The 20,230-nt window shown below is 34.7% G+C and overlaps 1 protein-coding gene across 1 annotated transcript in view; it reads right to left on the reverse strand.

The window, feature by feature from the left end:
* The window catches only part of TMEM161B (transmembrane protein 161B), a 48,645-nt gene continuing 28,415 nt past the window's right edge, over positions 1-20,230 (reverse strand). Inside the window, exons 6-12 of the mRNA XM_007423535.3 lie at positions 14,345-14,496; positions 13,849-13,909; positions 12,413-12,553; positions 9,918-10,031; positions 8,585-8,759; positions 7,067-7,163; positions 1-4,718 (exon numbers count right to left, since the gene is read on the reverse strand). Of these exons, the coding sequence (XP_007423597.1) occupies positions 4,441-4,718; positions 7,067-7,163; positions 8,585-8,759; positions 9,918-10,031; positions 12,413-12,553; positions 13,849-13,909; positions 14,345-14,496 (1,018 nt within the window). The 3' untranslated portion in view covers positions 1-4,440. The remainder of the gene's footprint in view (positions 4,719-7,066; positions 7,164-8,584; positions 8,760-9,917; positions 10,032-12,412; positions 12,554-13,848; positions 13,910-14,344; positions 14,497-20,230) is intronic.

Below are 20,230 nucleotides of genomic sequence, written 5' to 3' on the forward strand. Positions count from 1 at the left end.
TGTGTATCTGGCTTTTTTTTTTAAGGGACTCAAAGCAGTATAATGGGGGAGGGGGGTCTCCCTTCATTTTTATCCCCACAACAGCCCTATGAGGTAGATTGGGGGGTCAATCTTCTTCATCTAAAGTTATCTGGTGAGTTTCAGGACCAAGTGGGGTTTGGAACCTTGTCCCTGGTCTCAGTCAAATAGCTTAACACTATTCTTAATAGAATAGTCAATATAGGATTATTTCCTCTGATTTCACAATTCTTCTCCTTTTTATTTCATTTCATACATTTTAAAAGATACTCTCAGTCCATTTCAACAAAGAATTCATACCAATATCTTATCAGCACGGTAGAATATTTAAAAAGTAGAAAAATATCATTTGGAGGATGACATGATTCTGTACAATGTTTTTCCATGTAACATATTGTTCCAATTAAAGCTGTGTTTGTAGATTGCTCATCCTTATTAATGAATATACTGTATAAAATTGTTTCCCATACTTAGCACAAAAATATTTCATATCAAGTGCAACCAACTGTTCTAGAATCCAGCTGAGTGTTTGATCCATATTTATTCAAGGAACAAGTTTTTTTTTAATCATAAATCATAAAGTAGAGATGGGAAAATATTTCGATAAAATATTCAACATATTCAAATGCTATATATTTGCTTGCAGTAAAACAAGATTAAGACAAGATATTTAAATTGTAAAGCAATAGTTGCTGCAATGTTCCCATTTAGGAGAGCTGTCAAGATCTTATCCTTTACCACCAAAGCAATAAGACAGTAATTCTTCAGAAATGATTCAGTATTTTAAGGCATTGTGAATTTACAAGAATGTGATTTTACAAAACAAAAACAAAAACTTTATTTATGAAAAACGCTGTAACAAACAGAATTTTATTTCAACCTTATGAAACAGATGTATCACTATTGATAAAAACCAAAGGGGTCACAACCTAATTTTATTAAAAAATAGGTTGCAATTAACCAACATTTTAAAAATAAAATTTGCACAAAATTGTATATAGAAATCCTGAAAGATTGCTATACAGTGTTCCACAAAAGCTTAATTTTCAATATGGATTATATTTCTCTTTCTTGCTCCCATACAATTTATTCCACTTGTACAGGTAACACTGGATTTCAGTCACTGGTTACAACTCATTTTCCATAGGGCTTTTTTCAACATTAAACTTTCTTTCATTTGCCATTTTGCTATGTTTTATGTTCTCCAGCTCATGTATATATTAGAAGTAATGCAGAATCCACTAGAAAGTAAGTCTTGATGTTTATTTTAATGATGATGCCATGGATGTATGCCTTTTCCACCAAATGAATTGGAAAACTCTTGTACAAAAGCAACTGATAATTATGAAGAAATCAACAAATGAATACAAATATAAGTAGTAAGTGTAGAAAAAAACCTCAGTGAAATAAATCAAGTTACCGTTGCAATATCAATGTTTTGTTTCTTACAGAAGAATAATCAGTGATGTGCAGAAATGTGACAAAATGCTGCCATACTGAGGCAAAAAATAGTTTGGAGACAAAAGTGTACTTGTACTAGCAAAAAGCACTTATATTTAAAACAATATATGCATCATTTCGACCAGTTTCTCCCTCTTACTGCAGTCCTTTACCATTTGAACATCCCAATCTACAACACCAGATTTTAGGGAAAGGTAGAAGGAACTTTGATGGGGAAGAGATACAGGAAAGGCCCACTGCACACATATCTGAGGTTTCAAGCCATTTTTTTAAAAAATGTATCCTTCAGAATTCCATGAAATCCATCCATAGTTCAGTTAAAAAGCATTAATGTTTGGGAGAGGAACACAAACTTCAGAAATTAAAATTTGTATTCTGGCTGCTGTTTTTTAAAATTGTAATGTTACAGCTATTTTTCCGAGCACTCTGACAATTTGGAGTGTTAAATGGTTTATACAAAGCTGGCAGTCAACGTCAAGTGTATACAGTATGTATTTTTCCTCATATAAAGAGCAAAAGGAAAGTAAGCCTGTTTGACAATGCTTAAACTGAAACACCATTATGTTAGTCTGATTGGGCACATAATAGGAATATTTTAAGCCTGGTTTTAAAATGCTAGTCAAATCTGCAGTTGTGTTAGACTTGAAGCAAAACTTATAAAATGTGAAGTATAATATTGGCAAGGACTCAGCCATGAGATGTTTGTGTAAGTAGTTTTAGTGCTCAGTAGTTGGATAAAGAGTTACATTCAATATTTTGGTTTTGGTAGCTACCAGTATATTAATCTTTACTTGTTGCACTCTTCTTTTTAAAATCCTTCTGATAATGGGACCTAATTCTAATTTTTGATGGCATATACCTCTTTTCTTAAGAATAAAGTTGTAGGAAATAACAAAAGGATCACTGATTTGACTCACTTCATATCAAGTAATTATAGATCATGATCCACTATTTAGACAAATGTTTCGAACTGTGCTGACCATCTACCACTAGCATGTACACCCCTCATTTCTGCTGAGAGCATATGGCCTTAAACTTAAAAAAAAAAAAAAAGATGGCTAGCCCATGCATTTGTACTGTGAGTACAATAGTCCAATGGAGGGATTATTCTCTCCAAAAAGGATAGAATCTATTACAATGAAAACTTATATAAATAAAATTGTTACTTTTCATTGATCAAAATAATGCAGTAAATTGGCTGGCCTGGGGTTGAAAGATAAAACTAGGTGTTATCAGCATACTGATGATACAGAACCCCAAATGAGCAGATGACCTCACCCAACAGTTTCATGTAGATGTTGAAAAAGAGGAGGGTATATAGTGAACATAAGCATTAACTGTGGAATGAGCAGTAATGGGCATGCCTTGGTATGCCCATGTAACATCTTTGTTTTGTGAGCTGCACTGGTTGTTGGTTTGCTTCTGGATGCAATTCAAGGTGCTGGTTATTATCCATAAAGCCTTACATGGCATAGGCCCTGGGGACTTGAGGGACCACCTGTCTCTCATAACATTTGCCCAGCCGATTTGATCCTGCAAGGTTGGCACGTTCTAGGTTCCTTTGATTAAACAATGTCATCTCTTAGGATCCCGAAAGTGTGCCTTCTCTGTAGCAGAATCTGCCCTCTGGAATGAGGTTCCTCCCCAGATCTGGATGGCCCCCACTCTGTTGTTGTTTAGAAGAACAGTGAAGACCTGGCTTTTCACCCAGGCCTTCAGTGAGGGAGGCCCCTCACTTCATCATGCTTGCTATCTTTTATTTTTATTTTGTATTCATTTTATTGCAATTTCTTTGATTGTTGTGAACCATCCTGCGTCTTTGAGAGTCAAGCAGCATACAAGTTTAATAAATTATTATTATTACAGAGCCTAAAAAATACTTGTGCTGGGACAGTCCTTACCAATATAATTATCCACTCATAATTTGCCTATCCTGTAGCATACATTCCAGTGCCAGTGTTTTCAAATAGTGTTTACTGAACTACACTTGCAAAAATTAGTTTAGTATTGACGAGTGTCAAACTTCATCAACAAGTGCTATAATAATGGCATTTGTCAAACTGTAGAAACATAAAAGCTAAATAAATTTCTAGTTAATTATTAGCACCAATACTAAACATTCAATGATTCATATGGCCATTTATTATTTTTAAAACGACTAATGAGATCAAAACAATATAGTTATATTACTCTTGTATGAATTTTTCAGACTTGACGCATTACATTATGTGGTATAATGGGTTGCATGAGCATATTATACCACTTTATATAATTTAATACACAAATGTGCCAAAGCAAAGCACATGTAGTAAGCTTTCAAACTTTTTATGAACTTACTACCTGCAGATTATAACCATTAAACATTAGCTTTAAGTACATGAGTGCTCAAAGAGACACATGTTTGTAACATCTGATTACCTTCATGAACTTTCATACAAGTGATGCAGTACTAACGTGAGAACACCTCCTGCAGGACAATTCTTCTGTATTCCATGCATTTTATTTACACCAAACTCTATTCAGGCAAGTTTCCTGTACTGTAATATACAGTATTTCTTTTGTCCTGTGGAATTAGTTTGCTTTTCAAAAGAAAAGTCATCCAAGTTTCCTGACTCCTTATGTAGAAAGTTCACTTTTAAGCAGTCACCATTAATATTCCCCTTTTATCTTAACACTACTAAGATCAGCCAATCAATGACTGAATACATAATGCTCCCAAGGAAGGATGGAACTCATGAAAACAAAAGATACTTAAACTAATTTCAAAGTAGCCCTCCCATAATTCTGCCTACAATTTTAGGTAACAATGTTATGAAGCCATGTTTTTTGATATTACACACTACATTGCTTGTGAACACAGAAGAGGTATTAAAGGAATAAAACTTCATTATGTTACTTCCAATATTCTTCTGCTGTGTTGGGGAACATAGAGTTCTTGCTTTGAATTGTTGCTTTCTAAAATCATGCTACTGTCAAGTACTGATGGTAGAACAGCCCAAAAAGGCTTGTGGAAAAGAGACAAGCAGCAATCCACCACGTGAGAAACGAAAGGAGTCCTCTGAATAAGAGTGGAGTGAAAATGTTCTTCAGGCTAGCCAGGGCCATTGTTAGCTGTATTACTGTTACCTTCATCTTTCTATCATCAGATGAAGATTCAGAGCTTACTGAACTGCTCTGTGGACTGTTCTCCGTGGGTAAATCTGAAGTTAATTCTGGATAAATGCCCCATGAATAGTTACCTACAGAAAAATAATTAAGACAAGAACATTGATAGGTTTTTTAAAACATTTTTAATCACTTGCTTATTCACAAGGAGAAAATTGTGTGCTTATTAGAAAAAGTCAAACAGCATTTTTTTATAGAATAAAGACAGTGACAACCATTTGAAACCTGAAACACATGATGCAATTTTGCTCAGTGCTAACTCATGCTTCATTTTTTCAAAAGAAGATGAAATGTGAATTTGGAAATATTTGGAAAGAAGAAGAATTAAAGAAATTTCCAGAGAAGTATTTCTCAACAAATTAAGCTTTTACAATGACAATTATCTAACAGTAAGAGAAATGGAAATAAAAATGAATTATGTAAAGCAAAAAATTTTTGAGTTTGCAATAAACCAGGGAAGTGACTAGCATGTAAATTATAAAAAGAAAAAGAAAAGAAAATGATATTGAAATTACAAGACAGAGAAACTGTATTAATGGACAATGTGGCCATACAAAAAGCATTTCATCAATATTATTCCAATTTGTATAAAGGAAATGACATATCTCTAGAGAAAATAGATGGATATCTAAAGAAACAAAATTTACTGAGGATTACAGAAAAACAGAGACAGATTATGAATGGAGCTAGAACAATAAGGGAAGTTTCTGAAGCTATAAAAAATATTAAATCAGGAAAGGTGCCTGGACCAGATGGATTATCAGGTTCTTATTATAAATGTTTTGAGGATGAACTTTTACAACCTTTCCAAACACAGTGAACTCTATCCTACAGGGAGGAAAGATACCAGAAAGTTGGAAAGAAGCCAATATAGCATTAATAACTAAAGAGGGACAAGATCTGACTTTAACAAGAAACTACAGGCCAATATCATTACTGAATAATGACTATAGTTGTTCACAATGATTCTAGCTAATAGACAGAAAATAATGGTGCAATAATTTATTCATGAGGATCAATGTGGGTTTTTACCTAAAAGACAGTTAAAGGACAATGTTAGAAATGTGTTGAACATTTTGGAATATTTGGAGCAATGTAATGAAAAATAAGCTGCATGGATTTTCTTGGATGCAGAGGTCTTTGACAATTTGAACTGGGCTTTCTTGTTCAAGGTTTTGGAAGATATGAATTTTGGAGAGAACTTTATAAAATGGATAAGATCGATTTACACTCCACAGAAAGCATAAATAATTGTTAATGAGACCTAACAAAACCCTGTGAGATACAAAAGGTATATCTAGTATAATATACAGATGGAACAATGGGAAAATATGTGGTTGAAAGGACTGAAATTTATACCATGTTGTAATCTTAAAGAGATTTTTTTATAAAATGATGTACCATTTTATGATAGAGAGAAATTGTCTAGAATGTATAAAGGCACTTCAAATTTATGTTGGAAATATGAACAACAAAAAGGGACATTTTTATCATGATGGTGGACATGTGAAAAGGCTAGAAAATTCTGCATTCAAATACACAAACTGATTCAGAGGATTTTAAAGATTAATACACAATTGAGACCAGAGGTTTTTCTTGTAGGATTGATGAACAAACAGTTGGAAAAAAGTCATGGAACTTTCTTTGTGTACATGATAATTGCAGCGAGATTATTGTATGCACAAAGATGGAAAGATTCAACACTACCCACAATGGAGGAATGGTGGGTGAAGATAACAGAACTTGCTGAGATAGCTAAATTGACTCCTTTGATTAGAGAAAAGACAATATATATGTTTATTGCTGACTTACCCCTTATGGACTTTTTGTATAAAACAGAAAAAAATGAACTTATGATTTATGGTTTTAATGATTAGACAGGACAGATTATAGAAAGAAGAGAGCTATGTTGTAACCATAGAGTAACAGGTAAATTTATGAGTTTACTTATAATTGCTATAAAGAAGACAGGAAGCTACTTCTTTGTATCTTTTTTCTTTCTTTTCTTTTACTTTTTTTCCTTTTTTGCACTATTAGCTTTCTTTTTGACTTCTTTTTTCTTTTCTTTTTCTTACTTTATATTAGCTTGTATTAATTTTTATCTTCCTTTTTAAAAAATCTTTAATAAAATTATATATATAAAGGAAATATGTCCTATAGCCAGCAGCATTCCTGTTTCCTTTGCACAGCGATATTGATGGCACATACTGTTTCAGAAATTAAAAAATGACTGTGGGATGGGAGTAGAGAAATGAACAACCAAGTAATTATATATTTTCATTTTTGTATCTACCCTTGTCCTAGTTTCAAAACAAACCTTTGTAAAAAAAACTTTTACCTTTACCATGATTTTTGTACCCAACAGAATTTTTTCCAGTAACTGTCCATAAGCATTTTATTTCATTTATTGAATATTTCTTACCTAACGTTTTCAATAGAAGAGTCATGTGCAGCAGCATAACAAGAGGTGCCACATACTGAAGAGCAATTATACAAAGATAATAAAACACTCTGGCCACCTGAAGTCAACAAAAATATTGCACAATTCAGTGTACATGACAATACTATCACATAGGTTATCATAGCTAGTGGTACACAGTTAGTGGTATAACCACATTAAACACTTTTACAGAATGTGTTTACAATCAACCACAAGGGAGAGATCCAGATACTCATCTGCTGGAAGGGGGGAAAGCTAAGCTTTCCACTCCCTCCCCTCTCTGCCAGCCCACAGAGCCATCAATAATTGTTCTTTCAAGAACTAAAGACCTACAATGTGAGCTGAAACAGCAAGTTAACAGAATGAAGAAGCAGAAGATAATGCTACCCTAATCCATGCAATCTCCCATTTTCTCTTCAGTCCCCTATAATACCCAACTCCATTAAGCATGGATTTCTAACCCTTAAAAAAGCAGGAAAGTCAGCTTCTAATTCCTGTTTTGACCAAATCCAGTCATGTATAGTTTTTGTAGCAATAATGTTATAAAAATTATCTTGTTCTATAATTTGAAAAGTGAGTGCTTGATTTACATTAAGAATAAGTTTGCTGCTCATGAACCCACCTGGTTAACTCCTAGAAAGCAAACAATGAAATGTTTTGAATAACAAACTGTTCTGACATTTTCTTCTGCTGTTTAATTATTACATTTATAGGTCAGCCCAATCTGGTCAACTCTGGGCAGCTTACAACAATAAAAACAACAACAACACAGAACATATAATACAAAAGAAAGTTTACATAACACTCATTTAAATAACTGAAACATGCCCATGGAATCTGGGGATAAAGCCAGGTTTGAAGGGTGTACTTCAGGTGGGATGGTGATCCAGAGGCCATGTGCCATGATGGAGAAGGCCCACTTCCTGGGGCCCACCAGGCAACATTGTTTAATAGAACCCAAGCACGCTGACTCTGTCAGACCATATGGGAGGGGTAGAAACTACAGGAGATAGATGGTCCCTCAAATCAAGTGTAAGAAATTAAGGTTAAGTAAGTTAAGGAGGTACCCTTAATACTTTAAAAAGCCTTCCAACTTCTCCCAAAGCACTTACTTTCATTCTAAAAGTGTTGATATTTAGAATGCTCTTATAACTATTTGCTGTTTCTTATTTAGAATGGAAAAGACAAGAGAAGCTATGCACAATTTTATTTATATAGAAATACTTGCATATAAACAATCTTATGAATGTTAAAAGTATATGTTAAAAGTATAACTATTTACAAGAAAACAATAGTAACATCATTCAGAATTAATGAAAAATGAATTATCAGTCTTATTGCCGGACTATCTTACACTTAAAAGTAAGTAAAGTAATATTGTTATGGTTTCTGGAAAACAAATTCTGCCTCAGTCTAATTTTAAAAAAGAGCATCATGCTCATTAATTAAAATTTAAATGGTTGTTAATTTATATATTCTATTATTGTCTCTTAGGCTTACCATTTTCTGCAATTCAACAGTACTTATTCTTCCAACTTCTTTTTTCATTTGATCCACACATTTCTGTGCTAAATTCAGATAGGCTTGGAGATGGCTACGCATCATGGCCAACCTCAAAGCACATAGGAGAATTATAATCCACAACCTTAGAGTATCAAATGTAGCTTCTGACATTCTGTAGATTAAAGAATGAACACAGTAATTTTCTAAATATCATTCCACACACACACACCCCACATGCAAACACTGTTGTAATAATACTAGGGAGAAGCCTCTAAATATTAAGCTAAGTCCAATAAATGCTTGGGTCTCCTAGCCCACAATAAAATATATGTGAAAGAATTATTATTTTGTCCCAAGACTGTTTGAATCATAAGTGGATAGAAGGTAGTTCAAAAACTGATTGCAGATTTCTAGGTAATTACCAGGAGAGTGGCAAGAATTACTGATTTCCAGTTACCTGACAAAAGAAGAACCACAATTTTTTCGCTGTGTATTAGGCCACATAGTAGTTGGCATTAAATTGTTGTGAATTTCACTTCAATCCTGCTTTTGAAAACCTAGGCTACTTTAGTAAAGAAAATAAAACAAAACAAACCCAGAACAAATTCAGCAAGTCTGAATTCTTCAGAACTTTGGATAACACACAGAATCTCCTTCGGTCTTCTTTTCCTTTAACTGATTCTTTCAGTACAGTACAATGACTCCATGCACTCCCCCAACAGCTTCTTGTGGCTTAAGCAACCACTGCCGTAAGATTAACAAGCAAGAAAACAGTGAAGTGCAACATAACAGCAGTGGTTTCAGTGACATACTGTTTTAGGAAAAACATTCTAGGTATTGTGCTCTCAGTTTGTATTTCACTGTGTTCCTGTTGGTCCCTTCTTTTTCCAACTTGATCAAAGGCACAGGAAATAATAAGGGGCTGAGAGTACTTTCTACCAGACAGAAGAACATCTTCAGTGAAAGGAGAAAGTTTGGGGGGAAAAAAATGGCAGGATTGGAGTGGGCTATCCATGAGGCTTGCTATATTTCAAAGTTTTTTTTCCTCATTTGTTAAGAACTGGACAAGAAGGCAGGTGGGAGTGAGGGGAGAGAAATGTGCATGTATGAAAAGAAATCAAAGAAAGGAAGGTTGCTTGTGCCCCCATAAGGGAATGAATGGATAGAGAAAAAAATAGAGAAGGGGTAGCCTTTATTTTTCCCTCAGAAAGACTGAAAATATTTGTTCTAAAAACCAAGGATATAAATAAGAATATTCAGTAACTACAATAGTATTACATTTTAGACATACAGTGATGTTTAAAAACAAAAATTTTCAAAAGCAGCTTACAAAGGCACATTTTCTTTTCCTAACGGTGGGTTCATAATATAATCCTTGGTAATTGGCTTTACCCATAATAACACCATAAGCAGAGGTGCCAGGAAGTTTATATGTAGCAGAGTTCTGGAAGAGGCAGAGAACAAAATAAACTCATTACCGTTATTACAGAAAACATGAAAAAAATATTTCTAAACTATTTCATATTGAAAGTAAGGGAAATAAATATTAGTCATATTGTCTTTCTGCTATATTATTATATGCTGCATTATTTATGGGTTCTGAAGAGCTTGTGAAAACCCTGGAATTCCTTGGAAGCTTATCAGGTATTCTTGTGAAAAATGAATGATAAAAAATTAATTCCCCATACCTAATTTGTTTGCCATTACCAAATATTCCCTAACACATACAATTGCCTGAAAGTTTGGAAGCATATGCTTTGAACAAGGGAAAACTGAGAGTGATTACATAAAGCTAGACTCTATAGCTATTAGCTAAGCTCTCAGGATATTCTATAACAACAAAGGCACTCTGGAGAAGAAATGCAGGAAGGTAAGATTCCTAATCATTCACTCATTAATTCATCTATCAGATGAATGGTCAACTCTAAAATAACTCTGGGCAGTATAACAAGATTAAAAAGAAACAATTACATTATATAAAAAGATGCAACAGCATTACATAAAAACACAGCAATTGTTTGAGTGAACAACATATTTTCATATAAACCCCCTCCCCCCCACCAAAAAAACCCTAAAAGGGACCTGCCCAAAACATCCTAACCCAAGGTCTGGAGGGGAAATCAGGTTTTTAAAGATCACTAGAAAGCAGGCAAGCTGGGGGGCATACAAATCTCTGGGGATGCTGTTCCATTTAGGTCCATATTAATGAACTAAAGGTGACAATAACTGTATATAATTTTAATGAACTGATAGTGTCACCCACCCACATCTAGTGTCACCCACCCACATCTAGAGCAGTGGACAGGCTGACAAAAGGCTAACCCTCAGAGAAAGGAAGACTCCGAGGCCAGTTCCGGTCAGCATTGATTGCGATCGAGAAGTCCAGCCCTTGGCCCCTCCTTTGTGGTGTGTCAGAGGGCTCAATATTCTCTCCACTCCCATTTAACATCTACGTGAGGTCATCCATTGTTATGGGGGGAGGTATCATTGATATGCTGATGATACTCAGTTATATATCTATATATTGCCACACCTGGCGAACTAAGTGATGCTGTTGATGTCCTGTTCCAGTGCCTGGAGGCTGTGAGGTTTGGATGGGGAACAACAGGGTTCAGCTCAACCCTAGCAAGACTGAGTGGTTTTAGGTTTCGGGGCATTCAGATTCTGGGAACTTACATCTTTGGGGTAGCACAACCCCATCCAGCATCAAACAGACCTGGTGTGCAATCTGGGCATCCTTCTGGACTTGAAGAGTAGGTGGCAGTCATGGCTAGAAGGGCCTTTGCACAACTTTAGGTTGTGTGCCAGTTGCACCTGTTCCTAAATTGGGAGGCTGTACTCTTGGTCACTCATGCCCTGATCACCTTCAGAATGGATTACTATAACGTGCTCTACGTAGGGCTGCTCTTGAAGAGCATCCAGAAGACTGGTGCAAAATGCAGTGGCACAGGCAATTATGGGTGCTCCTCATTCAGATTGTTACACCTCTGCTCCATGAGCTGCACTGGTTGCCAGTTTGCTTTCAGGTTTAATACAAGGTGCTCGTAATGACCTGTAAAACTCTATTTGGCATGGGGCCAGGTTATTTGAGGGACCACCTCTCCCCAGTTACATCTACCCATCCCATCAGGTCTGGCAGGAGTGGCATGTTAGGGGTCCTGTCCATTAGGGAATGTCATCTAGGGGAGCCAGGAGGAGTGTCTTTTATGCCATGGTACCCGCCCTTTGAACATCATTCCCCCTGATGTTAGATTAATGGAAGGAAAATGCACTGATGGATAACAAGAGAGGGGAGAAAAATAGGACTGTGTTCAGAGACCTAAAAAGGAAAGGGGTGAACAGATGAATATTTGGACGGAACTCATCTGTTCACCCCTCTACATTTCAGGTGTCTGAACACAGTACTAATTTTCTCCCCTCTCTTGTTATCCATTAGTGTATTTTCCTTTGAAAATTATTCATGTATATAAAACTGCGTTTTTATAATATTTAAATTTATTGAATTTAAGAAAACACATTCTGTAGTTTGGCAGAAAAAATAGAAATACTACTACTGAGAATGGAGAATACCATTTGAGGTGAAATCTATACAGGTAGCCCCCAGTTTAAGAACGAGTTCCCTTCCCAAGGTCTGTCCTTAAGTTGAATTTGTATGTAAGCCAGAACAGTATTACTGTATAATACTATATAAGTAGTATTGTGTAATGAACTTGAACCATTGTGTATTTAACTCAAATTTTGCTCCAGTAGGCTCCATTCTTAATTATGGGTTGTCTGTAACCCAGGCATTCTTAACTCAGGGACTACCTGTATGCTTTAGCTTACTGAGTGATTTTTTCAGTTGTTAAACTCAAAGCATCGAGATGCATCTGAGCCAGCCTCAAACCAGGGAATGTCAAGAAAGCTCCAATAAGTGAACAGAGGATAGCCAGGAAAAGTTTGAAGGTTAGCTTAGAAACAGGACCCCTAAAAGAGAAAGAGTGATAATTAGCTTTTCTAACATTTGAAACAACACATTTTTTTTTAATCCACAGTAATATGTGACTGAAAGAGAAGCAAAATGAACAAAAAAACTCACCCAAGGAACGTTCTACTTCCAACTTCTAAGAAGTAAGCCTATTATTACTATTTCAATTAATTATTATTAATTGAAAATCAGAAATATTACACCAACTTATGCTTACAAATAACAGCATAGCAAAAGACCATGTTTTCATACAGTCCTCAGAATGCATGAGGACTCAACATGGAGAAGGAGATATGATAAACACTGGCTCCATCTACAAGCTGTGTGCCTGCCTCTTCAATTTCATCTGAATCTGAGCAGAATGTTCTTCTTGGCCACAAACTCTGACAAAGCTGGGCCGGCAATCGTGAAGAGACTTCTACTTATGTTCAAGGAAACTCAAATGAAACTACTTTTAGACCTTGCACTGAAGGAATATACAGGGGAAGAGATAGGAGCAGGGGCAGCCCATCAACTCCTTCCCCATTCTGTGTCTTACAGATCCTCTGATGAAAATAATCAAGAGGGCATTTACTGAAAAATTCAAATGCAAAGGTCCCCTGTATTGGGTGCTATGCCAGGAACAGCAAGCATGAATGCAGATGTGTCAATTTTTGCTATGAACTAAAAACAAACTTGTCATGCACCTGTGCTTATGTAACACAAACAGCACTTTAATGTGCATGCATGCATGCATGCATGCATACATAAATAAATAACAGGAGACCTGAAGGTTGGAGCAGAAACCAGATCATAACTGAGCATTCTCAGTGGACACAAAATGCTGGCAGAATTTGAGGGGGAATAAAATAAAATGGGCTGGGTAATAGAATAGTATATGTGGGGGAAAAAAAGGCAGGACTAATTGACAGATATCCTAGACCATACTATTCCACACTTTGATACTTATATCCATACCCACTTTTATTATTTATTTATGCTATTTCTAATTTGTCCAATAATGGAAATTGTTTGCTGGGATTATACATGTCATTACAAAATGCATAATAATTAAATTTTATAAAAATAGACACATGTTTATGTCTCTGTGCAAGCAAACAAGGACAGGATTCCTGCACTTAAGGTAGAATTTTAACAGTCAAGATCGTCCTAAACAGCATGTAAGTCTTTAATATACTTGCAGATCTTGCCTATGAGATTCTGAATTAAAGGATCCATAATTCTGAAAAATATTACAAAGAGAACATTTTGATGTTAATATATTGTCACCTTTAAAGTTGTGTTTTATACTTACTGGGATTCCAAGCCTTGTTTTTCAAAAAATTGCACAGCACTTTCTGAAAAATTGGAGAAACCTATTGATAGAATGCAGAAGGTAAATGCAGAGTATTAGATTGCTAATGCAGAACATTTTAGAATTTTTTAAAATTGCTAAGCAGAAAGCATCAACTCAGTTATGCATAATCTAGAACATTCTTTGCTGTTGTTAAAATCTGTTAATTAACAGGATTAGCTGTTTGAAAGTACAATCCCTTATTATTAAAAAAAAAACACCATTATTACAGAATAACATAGTCTAACTGAACTTAATAGTTCTGAACTCTAACCTACGAATATTTATAATTTGTAGAAAAATATTTTGTGTCTGTTATAGTAATAGGAAAAAGGTTATGAAATAGAAGATTTGAAAACAGACAAAATATTGGTAAGTATTTTTAAAATATTACCTATAAAACATTTACTGTTAAAATTGTTAAGTATTTGTCCATGTAAACATATCAAAATATTACCTGATTCAAGCCCAAATTCCAAATAGTTTTCTGTTACAATCAAAATTATCATTGCTTTGACAAAGAAAAAGAAACCAAAGGTTACACAGACTGATCTTTCACCTCCCTCTTCAACTTTAAAGTAGTGTGTAGTTAATGAGAACAATATTTTGCTACATAGGAAGAGTCAAGGAAAAAAATCCCTTTCATACAATTCTAAATAAAGACCTTTGAAACCAAGTGCCAACATTCCAGAGGTTAGGCTGTAGGAAGAATTATGGGCATTGTCATATGCCTAAAAAACTTTAACTAAATTAATATTGACCCCATCAGGGGGAAGTAGCAGTTTTTAAGATGTAAGGTGTGTTCAGGCCCATAAAAGCTTAATGCCTATTTCACATGTTTTTTTTCCAAAATATAATACAAAATTACATTGCTAAATTTCAGCAAAACAATCTAAAATATTCTGGATGGTGCACAAATGAGTTTTGATAGAGAATCACAACATTTAAAAAACAAATACACTGTATTTGGCACATGTACTAGGATTAAAAAAAAAAGACACTAATATCCAATCCATTTTACTCAAAAAGAGCTGGGCCTTGTTTTTCATTTGGCAAATTTTGAAAACTGGATGATGTAGGAAAAAGCACCTGTGTTCTTGGGAGATGGGGGTTGGGGAGAAGGGATAATATCATGTGTAGCTCTTCAAAAACCAGCTATTACATGGAATATGAACTCTTCTGAGCAAAAAAAAAACAACACTTAACACTAATGATTTGTTAAAAATGTACTCTAAGATGATAGAACCGACTTCCCTTTCGTTCAAGAATTATAATTAAGCCCTTCAGGTTCAATGCAAATATTAGAAATCCACCAAACTATAAATTTTTGAATAATTGTATATTTTTAAAAACAACCAATAACCTTTAAAAGGAAAAAGAAAATTAAGCAACTATATTAGCTAATTAAGAATATCAAGATTTCTTATTAGAAACTATAATATTTAACAAAATCAGAGGGCTGAATATACAAATGAGACATAATTGTTTTTTTTACTTCTATTAATCATATTAGCATCCTTTCTAAAAGATTTTTAAATGTTTTAAATTATAATATGAAGAAACCCTTGTCCTTTTTAAACACACAAGAAATTTAGAAATTACTGTTATGTAGGTATTGTTATAAAATCAGTTTTTAAAATACAAAGTAATTGTTCAACAAGTTCCAACAAAAATCTTTATGACAACTTCAAAAGTGGCAACACATTTTTTACTGCCATGCACCAAGACTGAATTCAGATACACAAAAATATCTATTCACTTTGTGGACTGGGGTTTCTTCAGTCCAGGAACAGTTTCAACTGGGCATTTATTTTGTTATTTATAGTCAGAATTGAGGAAGCAATAAAAAAAACCACTGGTGATCCCTCCTGAATGTATCAGCCATAAAAACACACACTAGAGTCAAATCTATCCCTATTTAGCCTCTTTCCTCTTTTTGGCATATTTTAAGACAGCCACTGAATGATCTGCTATCAGCAAGAGCTGACATAGGAAACAAGTTTCCATAAGGAACATACACCAATAAAGCAAAGGAGTGATAAACAAAAACAGGATATGGATTATAGAAATTGAGAACCAGCACCCCCACCCCTTGCAGGAGAAATGGGCTATGAACATTCAGAGGAAGAAAAAGCGATATCATAGAAAAGTATAAAGACAGCAGATCCCTAAATAGCAGAGGGGATGCAGTGGTTTCCTGAAAGAAGACAAACTGTCATGATAGTCTAAGACAATGGCTCTCAACCAGTGGCCACATGACCTCTTGGGGCCCCTAGGATATTTCAAGGGGCCACAGGTGAAAAACATGTAACAGGGGAGCCACAGCACATACCGAGGGGACCACAAAAAGGCAGAGTGTATTATACTGCAAATACTGTCTGATTGATGCCAGAAAAGAAGATCGTTCATATCTGGTAATGGGACTTGGACAGGTGGGCCACAGGAGAAAAACAAGCTTGGAAGGGGGACACAGGCAAAAAAGGTTGAGAAACATTGGTCTAAGACTTGCTACCATGAGGAATGGAAACACACATGTTCATGCAATATACTGTCTACCAGAAGCTTTGAGTCAATTAATTAGCAATGGGTATTTGAAGGATTTTGAGAAGTTACATTTTGGATACAATTTTCCTGAACTGTTTGCTTTGCAGTACGTGGAATTAAAACTTGTATTGTTAGAACAATATGGTGTGAAAGCTTTAGCAGCTTCAAATACACCTGAAGTATTTAGATATTTAAGAGATGCTTTATTTGAAGTAACACCGACAATTCAATTTTATACAAAACTAAAGAATATAATGAAGTTTAATATTGGCAATATACAGTATATGATCTGTAAAATAAGGAACTGAAATCTTAGAAAATCAAGGGGCTCAAGGTTTTAGCAATACATAATATAAATAAAATATATAGAGAAGTTTCTCCAGATATCAATAGATGGGAGTCATTAAACCTCACCCTTTGGGGAAAGTTGAACACTCTCAAAATGAACATTATTCCCAGATTTATTTATATTCTGAGAGGAATTCCAGTTTTTATATCTGGAAAATATTTTCAGAAAATAAATTCTTTGCTTAGAAAATTTCTATGGGGTTCCTCAATTCTGAGAATATCTTTACAGAAAATGCAACTATCAATTAATGACGGAGGATTTGGTCTTCCAAATCTGGAGCTATATCATCAAGCTTGTCTACTGTCAAGACTTAAATACTGGAGGCCAACAAGTGGTGTTAATTTTCTGATTTGGGCAACTTTGGAATATACATATATAACACCTACTGTCAGATGGACAGTATTAGGATCGAAATATACTAAAACTCTAATATCTCTGGAAACAATTTCATCAGTTAGAAAGCTATGGAACATAATGTCTAATAAAAAAGGATTTGATCCTTTTTCCCATGCCAAACTGACTTTATGGGGAAACCCAACTTTAAAAATCGGGAAAAAGATGGTGAAATGGAAAAATTGGATGGAAGCAAGTATATTGACTCTGGACCAACTGATAGACGATGAAGATGAATTTTTAATGTATGCTGTGTTGAGAGATAAATATCATCTACTAGATGTAACCCAATGGCATTATTTACATCTACAGCATTTGTTAACAACATTATTTGGACCAGCAGCATTTTCAGCTTCTGAGACACCTGAGATATTAAAATAACTTGTTAAATTCTTTAAAACTAAAAAACCGATTAGTTTGTATAGATATTTGTTATCAATAAATCAATTTGATATGCAGATGCTAAGGGATGAATGAAATAAAGAATTAGAGGTTTCTATATTGCCTAGACAATGGGAGAGCATCTTAACTTCTATACCAAGAGTGTCAATGGACCTTAAGTTACGACTTACACAACAAAAAAAATATTATTTAGAATTTATTGGACTCCACTACGTATGTATAGAAAAGGACTATCAAAAACAGCATTTTGTTGGAGATGTAATAAGGACAATGCTTCTTTAAAACATATGTTTTTACAATGTCCTATACTTATCAAGTTTGGGGAGAAAGTACTGGACTATATAAATATGATTATGCAACAAAAACCAAAATTTTCAGAGGACAATATTCTTTTGAGCTACAGCATATGCCTAGTACATGGAACCTGACAAGTGGACAACATAAATGGATTCTCCGTGTCCTAACTATGGCCAAAAGACTCATATTGCAACATTGGAAAGATAAATGTATGGCCCCATTTAGTCAATGGACTGAAGGCCTGATTACACTTGCTACTTATGAGCAGATTGCCTATAGACTTTGTATGGACAAGTATAATGAAATATGGGATTTGTTTATCCAAAATACAGTAGGTTAAAAAAAATGGCAGTTATATAAATGTATTGGAAATATATATGCGTTTGAATAATATTTGCATTAGATAAATATATATATATATGTGTGTGTGTGTAACTATTTACTGTATAATGGTATACTATAGTTATTTTTTTTTGTTCTTGTATTCTTGTAATACCACCTTTTAATGTTTTCTTTCTTCTTAAGTATTATTATTTTTGTGTTTTTCTTCTTTTTGTTATTAATTAAAAAGCAATAAAATTATTAAAAAAATGGGTTCAAGGTTTAAGAAATGTTAAATATACTTCTTATAACTTAGGGATGAAGTTCATTCATGAAAAAATCTTGTTTTGTTTTTACTTAATTCCTACAATAATGTTTTTAAAAGGGACACCAGGTGTATTTATGTTGGCACTGTAAAAATTTCTTTATGGTTCCTTTTTAATTTCAAGGCATTATATGCGTTAACACAATTTTGGGAAAAATATAGTTGCTATAGGTTAAAATGTGAGCCTGAACTATATCCCAAAAATATAGAATATGACATTTTATGAAGAATTCTGGCACTTGGGAAATGGCTACAAGAATCATTTTATGCAGGTGTTAGACAATTTCAAGATATCAAAGAGTAGATTCAAGAGATGTGGTCATTGTCAATTTTTGGAATGTCTTTATATTGTAGAAATGAGAAGATGGAACAGTATGTTTCTTCAAGGTCTACATTAGGGTTTTTCAAATTGTCCCATAGGAGACTAAGTGCCCCCCACACCAAAAAAAGTTCACTCGAACAAAGCCAATTTTCTATCAGCAAAACTCTGTGTTTTGATCAGGGATTCTGGGAAACTGTTTTTTTTAACAGTTTCTACAGCCTGAAAACATTTGAAAATCCCTAGTCTAGATTTAACAGTACACTGAAGAACAGAATTAGCTGTATACTAACATTATGTGGATCTTTTTCATCCTCCTTTTTAAAAGTTTTAGTTTATTTTTACCACTATATTTTTTTCTTTTTGATTACATCATTACTGTTGTATCATTTTAATTTTTGATAAATCCATTTTTAAAAAAGTTTAGAAAAGGAATGTGTAAAATGTTCTATGGACATTTTGTTCTATGCATGGGACAGCTGGTTTGGAGTAATCTGTGCCTGAAGTGACACACATATGGAATGAAACAGGACAATTTTGATCTGGGCAGAAGTGGCTTAGGGAGAATGGGGAAAAAATCAAGGACACTGACAACTGAGGGGAGGAAAGGTACTAGGAAGATAAAGGGAAGGCCAAAGGGTTAGTGGATAGCAATAATGGTGGATGAGCAGAGGGAGAAAGCACTGGGAAAACTGGGGCAGTGGACTAGTGGGATGTATTACTCTGGAATATCAGCTTCTGCAGCACCAGTAGCTGAAAGGAGGAAAGGAAGGCACTGGGAATATCAGATATGGGCAGGCCAGAAGAATAAGCCACATTGAGACAATGGCAGTGGCAGCTATGGGCAAAAGATACTGGACAGATGCAGGATGAATAGTCCAGTGGGATATGTCATGCTGGGAGCTAAGAGGAGGCGGAAGCAGTTATTGCAAACCAGTTTGGCTCTAGTTAACCAACCTGGATAGTTCTGATGAACTACAGCTGATCTGGAAAAAAATGTTATCTAATGGACCACTGGCACAATATAAGTGTGACTAGGTTAATCAGGAAAGCTTTAAACTAAATACTGTGAGAGGTTCAGGTGAAAATCCTGAATATGAAGACTATAAAAGGGAATGGGCTGTAATGGGACCTACTAAACCTTGACTCATTGGTTTCACTATCTATGTTCTAATACTCAGAATATGGGACACAAATAAAATTGCCTCAGACTCTTGGTATAGAAAAAGAAGTATGATGTCTGCTAGAGATGTGCAAAATATTTCATATTGAAACAATTCTCCGCATGAAATTTTGGAAAATGCCCCCTTTGAAGGTAAAATGTGCTACCAAGTACAGTGGTACCTCGGGTCACGAACACTTCTGTTCACGACCAATTCAGGTCACGAACAGC

This window comes from Python bivittatus, unplaced genomic scaffold (assembly GCF_059951505.1).
Source record: "Python bivittatus isolate LINGU-HERP-01145 unplaced genomic scaffold, Pbiv_v1 ctg000850_np1212, whole genome shotgun sequence".
Classification (NCBI taxonomy): Eukaryota; Metazoa; Chordata; class Lepidosauria; order Squamata; family Pythonidae; genus Python; species Python bivittatus.